This window comes from Heloderma suspectum, chromosome 7 (genome assembly GCF_057233095.1).
Source record: "Heloderma suspectum isolate Gila_16-S chromosome 7, 16-S_ref, whole genome shotgun sequence".
NCBI lineage: Eukaryota > Metazoa > Chordata > Lepidosauria > Squamata > Helodermatidae > Heloderma > Heloderma suspectum.
Window position 1 is genome coordinate 56253833 of NC_139464.1, and position 21366 is coordinate 56275198.

Below are 21366 nucleotides of genomic sequence, written 5' to 3' on the forward strand. Positions count from 1 at the left end.
TAAAGATTTATCAAGTCAAGACACTTCATGCTAGAAACGAAGCAGAAAGCAAACCGAAGTTGAGATATTGGATGGTTGAAAAGTGATGCATCGCAGATCTGTGCAGATTTTTGAGCTAATTAGATTTAAGCAAAGGCTTTCCAAAGATACTTTGTAAACCTTCTCTGGATCTGGGCTGCTGATAATGTGTTGCTGATTGTCACACCCTAAGCTAGGAAATGAACTGTTGAAGTGGCTCAACTCTTGAAAGGTGGGGTTGTTGTTTTTTAACTCTCAGGCGCAAAGGAAGGGTGTTTGAAAGCTTGTTCTCATCTAGTTATGGTGGTGAATTGGTTCTAAGCTCAACAGAATTCTACTACATGATATTGCTAAACTTCATATTGGGTACACAAAGGTTGGTTTACTTGGAGCATGTTGGCATGCCAAGGATCAGGATTAGTGGTGTTGACAAAATGTAAAGGTGGAGATCATGGATAGAGTTTGAATTATGCTTAGCTACTTCAGGACTGAGGGAAAAATACCTTGTTGATGGGTAAATCTGAACTAAAAATGTAATTGGTCATTCCTTTTAGGACATAAGCTCTTTATCCCTACATAGAATGATAACTAATTTGGTAGAATTATACATTTTAAATACGGTATTATTAATTATAGACTTCATGAGCTAAGAAGATATACAGATTCAGTTTGCATATAATGGTGACAAATTGTGGGTTAATTAGCCTATTAATTAACCCACGATTTTCTGGGATTGCATGCTGCCACCATTTTGAATATGCAACCTCCGATCGGATGTCCGAATCTGGACATTAGGAGTTAATTGTGGAGTAACTACAGTTACCTACAATTAGTTCTTAACCCTTAGCATCCAGGCTTGCACATCACGGAATAACCTCTGACTGGAGACTGCATATTGAAAATGATGGCGGCATGCTAATTAGCCCATGATTTGCCACTGATGTGCAAGCAGGGCCATAGACAACTTCAGGATTATTCTAAAACACCCTCCCCACTTCTCTGCCTTTTGGGATTCCAAACCATGTCGCTAAGATAGGCTGCAAGGCAAAGCCTTGAGCACTCCTTGTGTATCCTTTCTTCCTCCAAACATTCTTCCCCAGGGGTGCGAGGGAAGCACAGACTTGAATGGTCATGAAGTCCTATAACTCACATCAGAGTACCTCCAAGAGCTGATCTGTTGGCTCCAAAACTAAGGTAAATTGACTAGTTTTTTCCCTGATGGTCATAACATTCTTGTTGACCCAGTCCTGAGATGTCTGATTTTGGGGAGAAGGTGGTATCGTCACTTGAGTGTTCAGTTTATCTCATCCTTCTCTTCTGCAACCCCCACCCCAGCCCAGTGATAAGAATTTTTGGTGTATATGAGAAAATACCCCTGACTCACCCACCCTCCACATCAACACTCTATCTTCCTTACTTCCTTCTTTCCTTTTTTTTTTTTTTTTTTACCAACTGCTCATCCATGCTGACACCTCGAGACCCAACATTCTCTGTTCCCTTAGCCTGTTTCTACCAGCAATGTAGGTTTACTGGAAAATTTCCTGATGCCTTTCATAAATTAGGATTTGATTTAAGCATATTTTATTTGTATTTAGTGAAGTACATCATATGAGAACTTGCATGCTATCTAAGTTCCCCCCAAAACTAAAATAGTTGAACTGAAATATTTGAAGTAGGCTTCAATATTTTTTACCATAAATATTTAAAGGTGTTCATATTTACAAGTAAAGCTTTGAATTTGTTTAAAGACATGGCAGCTCAATAGCATATACTCCTTTCCCTTACATTGGTTACATTTTAAAAGAGAAAAGCACTGACTCTAAGTACACACAATGAGCTGTGCAATACTAATTATATATGCATGGGATAGTGATTTGAATAGTTACAACTTTGGAACAGCACAGTTTGATTGGCATTGTATCCATTATGTTAGTAATTAACTTCAAAGAAATCCATGTTTAGAAATGGAAAATTTTCTGCAGAAAAACATAGTATTTCCAGAGAATTTTCCATTCCACATCGCTTCCTATCAAAGATTTGTAAACAGAACATAAGGCAGCTTCAAACTGAACTAAAATATCTTCCAACATAATCATTTTATAGCTCCTCCTGATGCTGATGTCTCCCCACCCCCACCCTGCTGAGCACGAGAGAGACCAGTAGTGCAATGTTTGGACATAGATCCCTGACCCTGTAACATAAGTAGATCCTACCTGCTTTTATAAACTAAACTTTTTTTGTTTCTACGGCCTAAGCTGCTGTCTGAAGCCTAATAAATTACTTTTGTGGTTAAGGCAGTTTGGGGATACTTCCCAAGAAATGACTTACCCTGGGAAATATCTAGGGCAGTAGTGGACAAGATTTACCAGTCCCAGGGGCTGCATACAGTACCAGGTGGTGGGTTGGAGGCCACACACATGCATGTGCACATAATGCGTGAACATCTCAGGATGCAGGGATGGGGAGGGTTATGCCTCCTCACCCTGCCCGATAAGATCAGAGGATGTGATCATTGGGGTGGGGTGGGTTTAAAGCCTCTCCTGTCCCTGCAGTGATACAGTCAGATTGTTGCAATTGTTCCTGATGCAATCACTCTATCAGTGTTGCTGGGAGGAGGGCAAGATTAAAGCCTCCCCCAGCAATAGCCTCCCCTAATACCAGTAGGATTATGTAGTAGGGACTAGTATGCCCCTAGTACTATATTTGGCCTGGAATATCCATATTCTGTGGATCCTTTGTTTCTCAGTCTTTTAATTGATTACATTTATGCTTACTCTTGAGCAGTACTGCCAACATTACAACTTATTCTGACGTTCCTTGGTACTGGAGAACTGTTATAGCATGTCACTTTTCTACCCGGTTTCTGAACTGACCATGAAATCTATATTCTCTTGGTATCAAGTACTCAAATTCAATAATCTTTAGACCCCTATTGTTGGCATATAAACTCACATCTTGTTCTCCTTTTTTCCTCCAAGCTTTTTTCCTTGACACTTCAGCCTTTCATTAGTGTATGCTCATTGTCTACCACTATCCCCAAGGGATGCTCTCTGGCATCTGTTGGCTTTTCTCCAGAAGTTGGCTTATTCTGCACTTAATGGAGCACTGTATTTCTTTTCACAAATAACAACTGTTGAGAGAGACTGCTGATGTGGCTAGTGTGGCAGCCTTTTATCTCCTGCTGATTTGGGTCAAGTGCTTTCTGCTTGGTATACGGCAAGTAGAGATGATTAGATCAAATTCGTAACATTTGAAACCTTTCCCATATAAAAATTAGAAGCCCTCCTGGCTGTGCCACATCCTGCAGATGTCCATCAGGTAGCAGCTAAAAAGGGGGCCTTCCCTGTGGTGGCACCCATTTTGGAATAGCGTCCCCCCAAAAGTAAAACATGCACCAACTCTGATGGAGTTCAGCTGCATGTTGAAGACCTTTTTACCTTTTTATTCAATTTTCCTTTTGATTATTTGTGATGCCTGTCATTTTGATTTTCTGTTTTTCTGATGGACACTGGTTATGCTTTAGTATATTTTAGTCACATTGTATATTTATATTTTTATATTATGGTTTTAATCTTGTAAACTGCCTAGATTTTTTTTTACATGGCAGGTGGGATAGAAATATTTTTAAACGAATAAAATAAAATTGCACTATTTCAATTCAAATGAATGTTTCAGGGGTAATTATAGCAGTTAACACATATCAACAGATTGTATATACAGTAACTAAAGGAGCAATCCTGCTGGACCACCTATCCAATGCAGGGCAGGAGAAGTGTAAAGGGGATTGTCCCCTCCGCGCTTCAGCCTCCCTGCATTTGCAGCTAGACAGCCGATTTCAGATGTGTAGCCGCAGGAAGTCAGAGTGTGGAAAGCAGCGGCTGGATGACATGTTCAATGTGTCGTACCAGACTTCTGACTTCCCCACCTCAGCACGCCCCCAGGAACACCCGTTTTCACCACTCCATGCTCCTCTTCCAAGTGTGGGGCCGTTCTGCGCTGCCTACGAGGCAGTGTGGGAGGGGGTGAAGGTTGGTTCTCAAGGAACTGACCTCGAAGTGCAGGCTCAGAGGTCGGTTTCTGGGAACCAACCTATCCTATGGCTGTCTAGCCTCTGACTAGTGACCATAAGATTGCGCTCTTAATGGCTTTTTACCTTTGGTTGACTAGTCCTGTAGGTCATTTGCTCTTTACATGTCTTGTAAGCTCTTTTACAGTTGTGTCCAGGACCTGCCAAAGGATCTGTGCAGAAGCATCCCTAGTGTCTTAGCTGACACTGTTACATTGGGAACACTGATCTTAATATAGAATCATAGAATAGTAGGGTTGGAAGGGGCCTATAAGACCATCAAGTCCAACCCCCTGCTCAATGCAGGAATCCAAGTCAAAGCATCCCTGACAAGTGGCTGTCCAGCTTCATCTTGAATGCTTCCAGTGGGGGAGAGCCCACTACCTCCCCATCAAGGAGCATCTGAATAAATAAGATGAAATCCAAATGAATTTAATTGAACATTGATACTGGCGATACTAAAATAATTTATAGAGGGGTATGGGGTTTGAGTTTTAAAATCACTTTTCTTCAGTAACCTTACGATTTAGAAATTGAGCATTTTAGTACTGTATTTGTTAACTCATGGAAATTATTATTAATACTAATTTGTATGGTAGCTTCAGTGTGCATGGTGCTTTAGTGTACAAGAGGACAGGTCCCTGCCCCACAGGGACAGATCTAAAATTGGACACGGAGGGAACAGTGGAGAAAGTCGAGGACAACGGAGACAGAGAAGCAATATATGACAGTTTCAGTTGCGCTTGATTCGGCTGAGCTACAGTATGGCATATGACAGTTTCAGTTGCGCTTGATTCGGCTGAGCTACAGTATGGCATAGGAACTAGGGGCTTTTATCAGACACTTCACAGAACAGGTGGGTTTTGAGAAAGGATTGGAAGCAAGAGGTGACATTGTGCAGGTGTTATGGGAGGCAGTTCCAATCATACAGGGCAGTCAGGGAGGGTGCAGTCTTTTGAGGGATTGGACAGAGGAAGGTAGTGGAGCTGGAGAAGTGACAATCATGGGCAGAGAAATACTGATATGAGTGGAGAGATACGGCTATGGAAGGCTTTGAAGGTAAGCCTTTGAAGGCTTCCGCCATGCATTAAAAACGTGGTTGTTCAGGCAGGCATTTGGGGTGGGTTAGGGTATTTTTAGAAATATGATGTTTTTAATGTAGAATTTTATTGTTTTAAACTATTTTTGTTATTGTACATCACCCAGAGTGGCTGGGTGACCAGCCAGATGGGCAGTTAATAAATTTAGTAAGTAAGTACATACATACATATGGACGAGGAGCTAGTGCTGGCTCCAGCAGCAGACAGGAAACTATGTAGGGACCTAAGTAAGGAGTTTCATATGATCAGAGCAAGAACAGAGAATGATTTTGGCAGCACAGTGGTGAATAGACGTGATGTAGCAAAGGTGAGAACAAAAGACGAGAGGAGATGACTGTAGAAATCTAGGCAAGAGATGGCTAGGATGTGGACCAGAGCATTTGCTGAGGGGATAGAGAGAGTTGTATTTTTGTAATGTCATAAAGGGAAAAACAGCATGACTTGGCTCAGACTAAATATGGGGAACAAAGAGAGGAATTGGAGATAAAGCCAGGCTCCGTGTCTGTTAATATTGCTAATGGATAAGGAAAGCATACAGGGAGAGGAGTAAGGACAAAAGATGAGAAGTTCAGTTGTACATACTGGCTCTGTTTGCACGATTACAGAAGGGGAAGTAAGTCACAATGGCTTATTTCCCCCACTGTGCATGCCAGGGAGATTTGCATAATTACCCTCGCTGATGCGGCTTGCCATGTCATGCGAACCTGGCGAGGGTGGCTTGTTGCCATGATTAACAAGCCACCCCAGAACCCTAAAACAGCCAATGGATTCTGGGTGGCTTGTTACCCACAACGACAAGTCACCCTTGCCGGGTTCACATGACAAGGCAAGCCGTACTGGCAAGGGTAATTATGCAGAAAAAAACCCTGGCACGTGACAGGCACATCCAGCAGGGGAAATAAGCCACCATGACTTATTTCCCTTTCCATGATCATGCGAACCCAGTACGTTTGAGATAACTGTGAAGCATCCAAGCAGAAATATCAAAGGGGCTGTTGCCAATGCTGGATTGAAGTGAGGTGGGGGTAGTTCAGGGGTAGACAGCTTGGGTGTAAAGGTGGTATTGAAAGCTGTGGAATTTGATATCACCAGGGGCCAGTGTGTAGAGAGGGAGAAGAACTTATCCCCAAGGGACCCCAGCATTGAAAGGATGATTCGACAGGAGTGAACCAGCTAAGGGCAGAATCATGGAAACCTAACACATAAAGGGAATTGAGGAGAGAATGATGAACTGCATCAACGGCAGTGGAAAGTTCAAGGACTCAAACCTTTCAGTCTTTTCTAATGTGAAAAGACCACATTTTGTATTTGCTCTAGTAATTGGCCTCCAGCAATTATAACTTTATAAAAATCACAGTGGTCAAAATAGATTTTTTTAAAATTAAAAATGGGATTTTTTTTGTTTTAAACAAATTTTAAATACTAAGTTTCTCTTAAATAGGTTAATATTCAATGTGGATATAAGCACGTTGGCTATATCATTAATCTCTAAACTGAATCAGTGCCTGTACCAGATACATTGTGTGAAGGAGGTTTTTTCTATGTAAACAAAGAGCCAATTTGATCATTTCTCATATACGAATATTAACAACCTACCAAACATAGGCATACCATTTTCACCTGATGAAAATAAACTGCTCTAGGCTGCCCGGTACACTCAAGCCATATTTCTACTTATCGGTCATGGGCATGCAAAATGTATTCAGTGGGATAAAGAGATGCAAGCCCTGCTTGTAAAAACGAAACAGTGTAAACAGTACCATAGTTTAAATTAACAAGGTTTAGTGGTCAGATTTGCACCATTGTTTGGCAAATATGAGGATGAAGTAACAATGGGAAACTTGATTTAAATCAGTCATTTTTCTTGCTGATTTAAATTATTGCTTTAAATGCCTTGATTTAAATCACCAGTTGGAGTTTTCAACCTCTTGTTGATAACTTGCTCACTCCCTGCAAAAACTGTTTTCTGTTCTACCACAATCATTAACCAGAAATGGGTTTGTAGGCTAAAGCTGACAATTTTCACAGCTGCAGAGGCATTTACACCTTTGAAAAGTTTCACAAGCAGGAGCAGTTCATGTTTAAAAAAAATAATTCCCTAAATAGTAACAGTTTCTGAAGCACAAGTATAGTGAAATCTAACATTGGAAACATTTAATACAATTAAAATGCAAGGAGCAATCCTGGTGATGCAGTCCCGGAGATGCTAGAATGTTACAGAAGATGCTCATATTTTTGCCCCTAGGAACTTGGATGGAAGACTCATTTCTTTTCCTAGGCAATGTGCGCCAAACACATTATGAACTGCTTGTATGCAAACAGAACAGGAAAGGCAGCGAAGAATGCTTTCATTCCATAAACTCCTCTCCTTTCTTCTCCATTCTATTCTGATCATATGTTAAGTCATTTAAAAGAGATTGAATTCTCCCAATAGTTGGCACTATTGCTTGCATCTCTGGGAAGCCCAGGTCATGAAGATAACAATCCTACCCTAATATTTCTCTCCAGTATCTGCACTCAGGAGCATATGATCTCTTTCTAGTTCTATTTTAAACACACGCGAGTACACACACACACACACACAAAGAGCAAAAACAAACAAAATTCTTCTTCTGGTAATTCCTGTTGTATATAAACTTATCTTTTACAATGAAGAAGGGCTTCATTTTGCTGTCTGCTATTCTAATACAGTTTAAAGCATTTGTAGTCTCTCAGAATTAACACTCTGCATCTCTTGTTGTATCCACGTGACTTCTGTGAGTTTATGAAGTATGGCTAGGGACCACACTTTGAAATACTATTCTCCCAGTCTCAGAATTTGAGGAGCCCTCTTCAGGCATTTGCCTGAACATGCAAAAGCTAAAAGTGAGTAGTGGGCTCAGGGTGCACACATGCCTTACCCCTCTATGTCTCTACGTTGGGCTCCTCCTTTGTGTGTTCAGTATGAAGGTTTGAAGAGCGTGTGCATACAGTGATAGGGCCAGGGCCTGCATACCCATTCTTGCTCCTTATTTAGTTCATGTGTTCAGGTGAATGCCTGAATAGGGCTAGGGAGTTTCCAGTAGTTGACATATACAATCCTGGTACTCATAATCAAATGGGAGAGTAAGACTTTTTAAAAGAAACTTTACCTTTTAAGAAGTTAATAGGAATATATCAGGGTCCATACTTAATCTTTCTCCTAGGATATTAATCATTTTTAGTATACATTGCCAATATTCCCTTGCCTTTACACAGGGCCACCAGCAGTGAAATAAATTCCCTTATACTCTCCCACATTTCCAGAAGATATTTGAACCCCTCTTATTTATTTTTTACAACTTAATTGTCATTTGGGACCAGTGCATCATCTTAAAGCAGTTTTCATGTAACAATGGGGCAGTAGTATATGTATTCACTTTTCTTCAAAGGTGAGGCCATTTTTCCATAGTAATCGGGATCTGTAAATTAATCACCTACTTAGCAACATATACCCTTCCTTTAAGTGTAATAAGAACTGGTATACTTGAGATAGTGCCCCCTTAGGGTTTTAGATCAAAATATATTCAACTAGAGACTTTACCCTAATTGCATTTAGATCTTACCTTAACTGTCTCAGCAAAAAGAATATTACAAATTGTGAATAGTAAAAATAAGGGGTGATACACCCCTGTTACTTGATAAAGTTGTTCAGTCATTTAACGTGACCCTCATGTATCCAGTCTTTGTGGATAGTGACCCCCTAGGAAATCTGCTATTGAAAATTACTTAGAAAGCCTTCTTTATTAAAGTTCTGAGCATATAGGTGAGTTTGCATGAGAAAGACATCTTCTAAACCTATCCCAGGATTTCTATAACTCCCTAATTAATAATATTTTTTACCATCTTTAATCTATCCCTGACTGGGATTCATAACAGGGCATTTAGAGGAATCCTGCTAAAATTTTGTATAGTCTGAATTCTCCTAAGTTTATATTTTTCTCAAAACAAGCTAATAGCCAACAAAGGTTATTAGCATGGAGATACTATATTAAATGCAGAACAGCCCCCACCCTTTTTTATTTTATATTATTTATTTATTTATTTCTATACCGCCCAATAACCGAAGCTCTCTGGGCGGTTCACAAAAATTAAAACCAAACAACACACAATAAAACAATTTAAAATATATAGAACATTAAAACCACACCACAATAAAACCTAGCAGCAGTGCAGGAGTTTAAAATACAGATTTAAAACAACAAAGATAAAAATTTAGAAAGCTGAAATGCTAAAATGCCTGGGAAAATAAAAAGGTCTTCACCTGGCGCTGAAAGGAATACAATGTAGGCGCCAGGCGAACCTCACTAGGGAGCTCATTCCAGAGCCGGGGTGCCATAACAGAAAAAGCCCTCCTCCTAGTAGCCACCCGCCTCACTTCCTTTGGCAGGGGCTCACGGAGAACGGCTGCTGCTGATGATCTTAAGGTCCAGGCAGGCACATATGGGAGGAGGCGATCCTTCAGGTAACCTGGCCCCAAGCCATTAAGGGCTTTGAATGTTAACACCAGCACTTTGAATCGGGCCCGGAAATGGACTGGCAGCCAGTGCAGCTGGAAAAGCACTGGCGTAATATGAGCTCGCAGGCCAGTCCCTCTTAACAATCTTGCTGCCCTATTTTGGACCAGCTGAAGTTTCCGGACCATTTTCAAAGGCAGCCCCACGTATAACGCATTGCAGTAATCCAGACGAGAAGTTATCAGAGCATGGATAACTGTAGCTAGGCTATCTCTGTCCAGATAAGGGCGTAGTCCATCGGAATCCATTAATCTCCGGGGGCGGACCATTTTAATAGGTCCCCCACCCTTGCAGAGGGGAAAGGCCACCAGGAGTCTAAACCTCAGCAGGAAGTGATCTGACCATGACAAAGGGACAGATGTTAAGTCCTCCACTTTCAGATCACCATCCTCTTGCCCAGTCGAGAAAACCAGATCAAGCGTGTGTCCTTTTATATGCGTTGGGCCGATGACATGTTGGAACAGCCCCATGGTTGTCATGGCAGCCATGAAGTCCTGAGCTGCCCCGGATACAGCAGCCTCGGCATGGAAGTTGAGATCCCCCAGGACCATCATCCTGGGGGTCCTCAACACCAAGTCCGAGACCACCTCCGTCAGCTCAGGCAGGGAGTCTGATGGGCAGCGGGGTGGGCGGTACACCAACAGAATCCCTAATCTGTCCCGGGTACCCAACACAAGGTACAGACACTCAAGATCTGCACTCGAATGAGCAGGAAGCCTGGAGAGGGAGATTGAATTCCTATAGACCACGGCAGCCCCCCCTCCCCGATCCTCAAGTCGGTGTTGGTGCGGCACCAAGTACCCAGGAGGGCACAGCTGGGAGAGAGTGACCCCTCCCAGTTCCCCCACCCAGGTCTCAGTAATACATGCCAGGTCAGCCCCCCCATCCACAATCAAATCATGGATGAGGGAGATTTTATTTTGGGCCGACCTGGCATTCAGCAGCAGCACCACCAGACCCGAAGGCAGACTGGTAAGGCTGCCAGGAACCATCAGGTTGGGGGAAGAACCAGAAGAGGGGACAGCTATAAGGTATCTAGCCCCTCTTCTCCTCAGCTGACCTGTTAATCCCCCAATGCCATACCTCCCCCTGCCCGTGACCACAGTTATGGTGGCACCTCCCCGACCCCCTGAGTTGCCCAATAGTCCTCCCAGGCACATATTAAAATTTTTATGCATAGTAATAGAAATCAGTCTGTAGCTTACCTCCCCCTATAAAGGTACAGAGCATACATTGTCAGTGCTTAATCTTATTTTCTGTTGCTACTAGAAATATGTTTTATAATAAAAAATATTTCGTAAGACACTCATTTTAACAGCCAAAGTTCTCCAAAACCAGGATATATTGAATCTAGGCCTTTAGATTTTGCAGTGAAGAGGTCTTTAGTAATTTTTGTGAGGGCGATTTCAGTGGAGTGGAAGGCACAGAACCAGATTGGAGAGGGTTGATAGCAGAATTATAAGAGAGAAAGTTGAGAGGGCAGGAGTAAGCAGCATGTTCCAGGAGTTTGGAGATGGGGCAGTAGTTGGACAGGGAAGATGAGTTGGTGGATTGTTTTAAATAGGGGAGGCAGTGGCATGTTTGAATAGTGGCAGTAGGGAAGAAGCCAGAAGAGGTGAAAGGTTGATTATGTGGAGGAACGAAAGGATAATGGTGGGATGAAGGCAATCAGAAAACAGGAGGGGATGACATAGGGAGAGTTAAGACAAGGTCCTCAGGGTAGTCATCTCATCAAGCGTGACAGGATAGAGCAGTAGGAGAAAGGGCAACTAGTATAGGAGTGTGGAGAGAAGAGATCAGAGCATATGAAGGGGGTAAAATCTTGGGTAAAGACAAAGGAGCGGGAGGCACAGGCCAAGCCTTAACAGAGCATCAAAGATAGAGTTCTGTGGATCAGAGTGGTGTATAGTGTAACTTAGGTAGATGGCAGAGTAGAAGGAGGCTGCAATACTTATGTGAGCAGTGCTGAATTTTGCTGCTATGAACTTTTTTCTTTTGTTTGCAGATTGTATTTCCTTTTCATCTGAAGTGGAATGAAGGAACAGGCTATGGGGCTGCACTCAAGATAACGCTCCTGGAAAGGGTGTCTAATGGCTCTGTTCTTTTTGGGTGGTTTATATCTGCACTTTTGATGGTTTTCATATCTAAAGGATTTATTTTCCTTTTGGAAATATTTTTTGAGGAAAATTATTCCTCCCTGGAAACAACTTCCTCCTTTTGAACACTGTACATCATGGGAGACATGGCTAACAACTCCGTAGCATACAGTGGCGTGAAATACACTATAAAAGATTCTAATCATGGAGACTTTGGCATCACACTTGAAGAGCTTCGTGATCTTATGGAATTGCGTGCTGCAGATGCTTTGAATAAAATACAAGAATGCTATGGAGATGTGTATGGGATCTGTACAAGATTGAAAACTTCTCCAAATGAAGGTAAGGATCATTGTATATACACCCCAAGTAAGGAAATGTGTGTTCATCTAGATATTGTAAGCTATTCAGGACTGCGTAGATGTACTCATGGTTTGCTTGACTCTAATTGTATAAGACAACCAGTTGACAATATTTTATTTGTCAATTGATGAGCCACTCAGCCTGAAACCATAAATAAAGAAAACTGTCGGTGTAAGAAATAAAATGTCTATATTTTGTTTGGGCTTTCAGTGGTCTCTAAAGTCAGCTTTGACAAGCTAATGTTTATTAAATATAATACTTAACACTCTCATTTTTGGTCAGTCATAGGTTTCATGCATCTGTACTAGGATTACAGTCAAGAGTCTTGGCTAAAGCTTGCTTCCTTGCTAATTTACAAGAAGTGTGTGAAGTTACAAATGTTAGGCAACTTTTAAGGTGTTGACAATAAAAATAAAAGCTATATTTAAACACACACACACACACACACACGTTTATTTATGTATTCAAGTAACAGCTTTGCGTACAATTTTAAGGCCTTGTTTGGAAACTTGTATCAAATGTTAAGATTTGATAGCTTTGTATATTACACTGGATATTCAAGGTTGTGACAAGGCATGAATGTCTGTCAGCTTTACCAAAAAATGTAACTTAAATGGTTTGTGTGTGCTCTTTTGAGACTATAGACTCTAGTTATCGGAATGACAGCTAGGGAATGTTGATGGGAGGTTTCAAATCTGTTCCCTTCAGCCTTGTGTCTATGCTGGCTTTACAAACAAAGTAAAGTAAGTGAGTAAATTTGGACACTAACGCAAAGTTGATTTAGTCTTGTAACACACACTTCCACACCAGTGGGACTCTGCTTTTAACCTCTACTGAGTAGAGGAGCAGGCACAGGCTAGTCTGGAACAATCAGAAAGCTAGACACAAAAAGGAAATAGAGGCTATGAAAGGACAAGACTCTCCAGTGGTGGTGACCTGCAAGGTGTGTGCAATGTTTGTTTTCTTGCCTGAGAACAACATGGCCTACACCTGCAAGAAGTGCAAGTTGAGCACGCTGTTGGAAGAAAAAGTAAGTGGACTGGAGTGGCGACTGTCAACCCTCCGGGGAATAAGAGAACACGAAGAGTTCTTGGACAGAATGGGGGAACTACAGCAGCAAAGGGAAGACCAGAAGCTTGAAGAGCAACAGCAAGCCGAGGCAGAAGTGGGAAATGCTGAGGTGAGGAAAAATGGAGTAGAGGATACTCCTTCGAAAAGGGTGACAGTTAGGAGAAGAACTAGACGCCACTCTGCACCAGTGGAAGCAGTGGAGCTGTGGAACCGATTCCAGGTACTTGAGGATGAGACTGGAGGACAGCCTGCAGAGGAAGAATCACAGGGGAACCTGCATGAGAGTGAGCAAGAGGCTGAAGGTCAGTCAAGCAGAGGCAATGAAACGCAGGCCTACAACAAGAAGAAGAGAAGAGTGGTAGAAGTGGGAGACACCTTGCTGCGTAGGATCGAGACCCAAGTATGCCGCGAAGACCCGTGGACTCGCCAGGTATGTTGTCTCCCAGGAGGACAGATTAGAGAGGTGACTGAAAGGTTGCCTGCACTCACAAAGCCCACTGACAGGTATCTCTTTAGGGATGGCGGAGAATTTCTCCCCGAATCTTTGGGAGGCCGAGCGCCGAGGCATTTGGCCCCCCGAAAGTGTTGGGGAAATTCTCCGCTGGCCCCCCACCCCCCCCCCCGGGATGGGACTTACCTTCAGCGAATGTCCCTCTCGGCGGCGGGTCCCGGCGGCGGGTCGGGGGTGGGGGCGGCGGCCGGTCTCCTGACCGGCTGCTGCCGCCGCCATTACAAAATAAAAAAGTAAAAAAAAACAAAAACCCCCACACACCCATGATAGGCTACGTGACGATTTACGTAGCCTATCACGGCTAGATTTCCAAAGTCAGCTGTGATAGGCTACGTAAATTGTCATGTAGCCTATCACGGGATTTTTTGTTTCTGTTTTTGTTTTACTTTTTCTTTCGCGGCCAGGGAGACGGGGCGCTTCTCCCCGGCCTGAATTTCGGCGAGGCGGGGCGCCTCCCCCCCCTCACCTGAACTTCGGGGGGAGAAGTGAAGTGCCTTCCCCCCACTGCGAATCACCTCTGCGAAAAGATAAGTGACTTCGTACATCCCTACCTTTCTTCTCATCCATCTGGAAACAAATGATACCACCAAGCGGAGCTACGAAGAAATCATGTCAGACTTTGAAGCTTTGGGAAGGAAACTCGAGAACTTTGGGGCCCAGATAGTTTTCTCATCCATCCTTCCAGTAATTAGAAGAGGGCTAGAAAGGGAAAGAAAAATACTCTGGGTGAATGACTGGCTACAAAGGTGGTGCCGACGAGAGAGATTTGGATTCTAGGACCACGGGCTATACTTCCTGGAAGATGGGCTGTTGGCAAGAGACGGGTTGCACCTCACAAAGGCTGGGAGGAATGTGTTTGGCCACAGGATGAAGAACTTCATCAGGAGGGCTTTAAACTGAATGCTACGGGGAAGGGAGATGTAAAGCTGGGGGTAACAATGGACCAAGGCTCATGCACTGCCATGGAGAGAACAGCTCTAATAGCGCCCAGTAATAGTCTTCAGACACATGTAGGAAGAAAGCCAGACTATGAAGCACATGGTCTCTTCTCAATCATCCCAGAGTGCAGGACAGAGAATAATGGGCTCAAGTTACAGGAAGCCAGATTCCGGCTGAACATCAGGAAAAATGTCCTGACTGTTAGAGCAATATGGCAATGGAACCAATTACCTAGGGAGGTAGTGGGCTCTCCCACACTGGAGGCATTCAAGATGAGGCTGGATAGCCATCTGTCAGGAATGCTCTGACTTGGATTCCTGCATTGAGCAGAGCACTGGACTCATTGGCCTTGTAGGCCCCTTCCAACCCCCCTATTCTATGATTCTGTGATTATAGACTTCTAGATTTTTTTCCCTTTTGGAAAAATTGGCTTGTGTTTAATAGAAGGACGGATACAAATATAAAGATTAAAAAACACAAACCATCATCCACTTGAGATAGAGAAAAGGTGCTTCTCAGCTACACCTTTGATTTATTATCACTCCTCACTACTGCCTAACTCCTCCTTCATAGATTGTAAATCAATAAATGTGTCCAGTATCTATCATAGCCATTTATAATTGGTGGGATTTGCACTGACTTTGTAAATCTTGGCAATTGAGATTTTGACAACAATCAACATGTTTTCAATCAGAGGCTTCAGTATTCGCACAAATGGGTGACAGCACCCAATATCAACACCTTAAGATCAGCTTGAGGGTTACTTAGCTATAATATTTATTTTTGACAGCCTATATTTATTAATTCCTGGGTAGAACCACCATATAGAAAAAACTCATCTGCAAGTTGATATTTCCAGCATACCCAGCATTTAGTTCTATAAATCTTTTTTAGTTTCCCTGTTAGACACACACGTCTTTTACCAGCAGTATTTCAGGTGTATGCTACTTACACAGGTTAGGTAACATTCTTAAATGGAATGTTCATAGTCTGACTTGTTTCTCCTAAATCTGAATTGGGTTTGTGAGGTTGAAAACTGCTACAAAAAAAGAAGAAGTTTTACCCAGATGCAATCCTGAATGGTGCCTTTGATTTGGTGTGTGGCAATTGAGATTTTATGTATTTAAAATGTATATATTGCCTTCACTGAATTTGATTTCAGGTGTTTATGTTGTGTACTCAAGACTGCTGGAAAGAAAAGTACAAATACAGAAGCTTCTTATTTGCTTAATTCAAAGATCTGTACTACTTCTGCTTACCTATCAGATGAGGGTTTGGGGGATTTGGCGGGGGGAGCAGAATAACTGTGCCTCCAGTGAGACCTTCCTTCTGTGATATTTGGTAGAAAAAAAGATATTCTTTTCTCGAAATGTACAGGCTCTGAGTTCTGCAGGGTAGTATCTGTTTTCAGATCCACCAGCATGCAGTGCTTAGGTTGCATCTCAGTAGAAGGAATATTGCTGTTATGGGATGGTAACCGGAAGCCCCTGCTGATAAAGGGGAAAGTAAATAAGTTCCTCATGCAGCAGGAAAAAGCTAGTGGCAGTTACTGTTATGGGTTTTGTATTTTTCCTTTCTCCTTGAGTATTTTTTTAGAGTGGAATTTTGACACACGATGCTATCAATGAATATCACCCCATTAAGATTAGTATGAAGAAGTGGGGCGAAGTATCCCTTTCTTCACACAGCTTGTGGGGATTCCCTCATTAAGTTAGTGAAAAGACTTTTAAATACCTCTGTCTCAGTTAGTTCTGGAGAAAAAGTGGGGCAGAGCTTTGAAGTTTTGCTGTTGAAAGTAGTTTAGAAATTATCAATGTTTCACCTGAGTTGTCCTGATAGAGAGAGACTGTTTCTATTTGCTTGATAACAAATGGTAATTATGAAAGGGCTGTTGAGATGTGTTTAAAAAGGGCTGTTTAAAATATCTAAGAAGCTTTCACAGTCATTGGTTAAGGTTTCCCAAAGTGAAGGACATAACTTGCTTGTACACATACACACCCCTTTTGAAATTTGGGTGAGAGGGAGGTCTGGTTGTTCCTGATTGGTGTTGATTAGTGAAAGACCACAGACAGGAAGTTATGACAAAGTATGTAAGGGAGGAATCTGGGCTTGTTCCAGCTGATACTGTAGTAATGAATTTGCTGACCAGATTTTGTGTTTCTTCGATGTGTCTGGTTGTGATAAGTTGCAGAGTAATCCTTTCCCTACAAGAGACAGATTACTCAAAGGTGAATTGTGTGGATCTAATTCTTCTCAGGGCTAGGTATACACAGTAATGCTATTTCCACCACTCTTCAAATGATGGCGTACTCAAAGCCAGTGGCCTTCATTTTACTGCATTTGGTGTTTCTGTGTGTAGTGCTTAATATGAAGAAGAGGGCCCCTTAAAATGTATCGTTCCTCACTCATAGTATTCAGCACAAAGATGTGCATCATTGTCATGTGCGTTATGGCAAAAAACAAAACAGTTCTGTATTAAAGAAACCCAAATTCTGTGCTTAGAATTATGCAAACATGTAGACTTTGGTTTAGCCCTCATATTTGTTGCCACAATACTCAGGTTTCTGTGAAGACTACAAATAATTTAGCAATTCTGGAATGGAAAAGGGAATGGAAGTGCTCCTTTTAAAAAATGGTTGGTTTTCTTGGGAAGCTAAATGACTACTCCTAGACTTGACAGCCTATGAATCCATTGGACAAACTCAAGGAAACAAGGCACTTATTAGATGAATAACACTGAGTAGTAGATGTCTGCACATAGCTGTAGCCAACTTTTTTTGTTGTATTAGAAATATATACAGGTAAGTTCCTCCTGATGTGTCACAGGTCCACAACTTTCTAGAAGATGTGAGATATAAAAAGTACCTGATATAGTAACTGTAAATACAAAAAGCATAATTATATAAGATAATGTTTTCATAGTTACCCAATGGAAATATTTGAATTTTTTGTTAGATCTTGTTTAGATAATAGCAAACATCTCTAAAACAAATTTCTCTTTCTAATATTTAGGCTTAAGTGGAAACCCAGCAGATATAGAAAGGAGAGCAGCTGTGTTTGGGAAGAACTTCATACCTCCTAAAAAGCCAAAAACATTTCTTCAGTTAGTATGGGAAGCACTGCAGGATGTTACATTAATTATATTAGAAATTGCAGCCATAGTATCACTGGGCCTTTCTTTTTACCAGCCTCCAGGAGGGAATGAGGCATGTAAGTGAACAATCAAATTTCTTTAATTCATGTGTACCCTGACATGTATGTCACAGTGTATGTATTGGAATTGTATTAGGAAGCCATACATTTGTTTGGGTCCCTAGAACTGTAAGAGAACAACATATGATTGTCATGTGCCATAGTATATTCCTGTCAGATTCACTTCTAGTTATAAGTATATTCTTCATAAGTATATTCCTGTCAGATTCACTTCATTTGAACCTGTCACATACGCACATCCCTTGAATGACTAATAGGAAGCCATAGGTTACTGTGCGTTACAATAATCACTATTCCCTTGTCTTGTGTTTAAGTCTAGAAGGCAAGGAAACAACTAAAGCAGCTTGACTTTGTATCCCTCATCTTAATGTCATCAGTGTTGTAAAATGTCTTCAATTAAAAATGCTTGCTAAGAGGCTATTGTAAATTTATGTTTGCACTGGCATTTTGAGGTTTACCATTATTTAATTCCCTCAAGTATAGGGTCTGTTCAGTTGCTCTGCTCCTCAATGGAGAGAATTCAGGAGGAGACCTGAGTTCATACACTCCCATTTCTTGCTGTTCCCCATATGAATTCCCAACTGGAAGTATTTGTATGCATGTACTCCTGGTCATGGCACTGATTCATTTCCTGTGAAAGGAGCAGGAGAAGTGAAAGCAAAACAATGTTTACTCTTTTCTAATACCTGTTCCTGACAGTGGAAAGCAAATAATGGGATAAAACAAATCTGGTAAATGTAAACCTGCTTAATACTTTAACATTGTATCAAGGCTGACACAGTTATTTCAGACCTTGCCACAATGAACATGAAATCTGATAACAAGTTGTACACCTTCAGATATGCCGTGGATGTGCACCAGGAGCTGTGTTCAGACACTTGGGTCCGCCCATCAGAAAGGCTATGGCAAACACCAGTTCACCATAAGTCTGGGCTAACATGCTAGTGGTTTGGTTCAAATCTGTCCTCTTGTCACTTTAAAGTAATATCTGTCTTCCTAAAACACCTAGGTGACTAAAATGTATTTCTGTATTCTAAGCAGACCCTTAGTTTGTGTATTGTTATACTCTGAATGCATATTTATTTAGTATTTGTATCCAGCCACCTACTCACAGAGCCACAAGAAAACATAAAAATAGCAAGAAACTGAATAAAACCACTATACAACTTCAGAAATTTCAAAGAACAACAAAATAATAAACCTGAAGTGCTCATGACATAGCATGAAAGATTATGGGGGGAAATAGCAGCATGTAACTTCCAAGCCTGCTTATTAAAGGTCTTATTTTATCAGAGGCTTTGTGGGACAAGGATAAAGAAGGCTATCACCCTTTTCAAATACAATGCTTCTTTGGCAGGCTTCTCTGGGATGTGTTCTGTAATACTACTAAAAAGGCCCTCTCCTCATCCATTGATCTGACATCAGAGTAAATTGGAAATAGGAACTTCACTAAGGATTTCAGTGTGTGGGATAAGGTTCATATGGGGGGAAATGTTCCCTTAGGTCAAGGGTGGGCAGACCTAAGGCTTGCGAGATCTCTTTGTTTTTCACTAAAACCCTGAGATCCACCAACTGGTGCAAAAGACATACACTTTGAATTTTTAAAAAAAACCTTTTTTGAGTTTGAATTTGTCTTTAGTATTAGAACTGGAAGGAGCTCACGGCCCTTCCACACAACAATCCACTCCTGGTTACCATAAGCTTTCTTAATTTCAGCAGAAGAAAATCCTTGTTGGTCTAATGCACCAGTAGATCCAGATCTACTTTCTGCCTGTCCCTAACTTAGGTATCTGAATGGGCCAGGGCTATTTAGAGCTTTAAAGGTTAAAATTAGCCCTTTGCGTTGTGCTCTGAAACAGATTTGAAGCCAGTGCAGTTGTGCATCAGAGGTGGGAGGTGTTACGTGTTACCAGTAGTTTGGTAACATACAGGCTGCTATACCAATAGTAACATACAGGCTGCTGCATTTTAACCAGTTGAAATTTATTTATTTATTTATTTATTAAATTTATTAATCGCCCATCTGACTGGTCACCCAGCCACTCTGGGCGATGTACAACCCCCATAAAACAATTTAAAACAATAAAATTTTACCATAATTTTTTTTAAAAAAAAAATACCCTAACCCACCCCAAATGCCTGCCTGAACAACCACGTTTTTTATGCACGACGGAAGCTCATTAAAGAGGGGGCATGACGGAGTTCCCTAGGGAGGGAGTTCCACAGAGTGGGGGCCACCACAGAGAAGGCCCTCTCCCTCGTCCCCACCAGTCTAGCTGTCCTGGCTGATGGGACAGAGAGAAGGCCATCTGAGGCTGATCTTGTTAAGCGGCCTGTCTGGTGTTGCTGGAGGCGCTCCTTAAGATAGGCTGGGCTGGAACCATATAGGGTTTTAAAGGTCAAAACCAACACCTTGAATTTGGCCCGGAAACCAACTGGTAACCAGTGCAACTCCTTCAGCACTGGAGTGATGTGATCTCGCCGGCGGTTGCCTTTAATCAGGCGAGCCGCCGCGTTCTGTACCAGTAATTTCTGATACTTTTCAAAGGCAATCCTACATAGAATGTAATAGAGTAGTCTTACTTGTTGATTACCAAAGCTTTCATCACAGGAGCAAGGACACTACCCTCTAGAAGTGGCTGTAGCTGGTGTAACAGCCTAAGTAAAGTACTCTTGGCCATGGTGGTTTCCTGTGATTCCAAAAGCACTGTCTTGCACACCTGATCCTTCAAGGGAATGCAACCCCATCCAGAAGTAGCAGTTTCCACATCAGTAGTACCCACCACCAATAAAACCTGTTTAGTTTGAGTTACATTTCAGTTCATCATCTAGTAATTTGCTAACACTAGGCACCCACGAAAGTTCCACTGTCTCCCCTGAATCTGCAGAAAGGTAGAAATAGAGCATACATACCCCAAATTTCTAGATAGCTTCTCAGTGGTTTCATGTAAATGTTGAACAGCATAACACAATATGGAACCTTGTAATATGGAATGTCATAGGGCAAGTAACATGGTGTTGAGCGGTAGTCACCCATCTTCCACCAGATATTAATGTGTAGTCCTCCAGATATTGTTGGACTACAGCTCCCATCATCCCTGACCATTGGCTATGCTGGGTGGAGCTGATGGGAGTTGCAGTCCAACAACATCTGGAGCAGCACATGTTTCCCATCCCTGTCCTACAGAATGGCAAGCTTGGCTTCCTCTATCGCCACACCTTTAAAATAACTTAAATCCTCTTACCACCTCATTCACTTGTCAGAGAAGGCAGGGTTTATTATTATAACTACCCTGGCAAGTAGACTTGTCAGAAACTTGTCCTAGCCTGATCAGATTATCCACAAATATACTATGGTCAGTGATATCAAAAGCTATTAAGAAGTCTAGGAGAATCAAGAGTCACGGTCTTCCTGTGTATCTCATGATATATCTCATGATGTAGGTTATAGGTC

General features: G+C 41.8%; 1 protein-coding gene across 7 annotated transcripts in view; it reads left to right on the forward strand.

Annotated features, from left to right (window-relative positions):
• ATP2B1 (ATPase plasma membrane Ca2+ transporting 1) overlaps positions 1-21366 on the forward strand; it is an 89682-nt gene that overhangs the window by 30881 nt on the left and 37435 nt on the right. For all 7 annotated transcript variants that reach the window (XM_084810302.1, XM_084810300.1, XM_084810306.1 and 4 more), the window contains 2 exons: positions 11725-12157; positions 17712-17909. In XM_084810302.1, the coding sequence (XP_084666428.1) occupies positions 11953-12157; positions 17712-17909 (403 nt within the window). In that variant the 5' untranslated portion in view covers positions 11725-11952. The remainder of the gene's footprint in view (positions 1-11724; positions 12158-17711; positions 17910-21366) is intronic.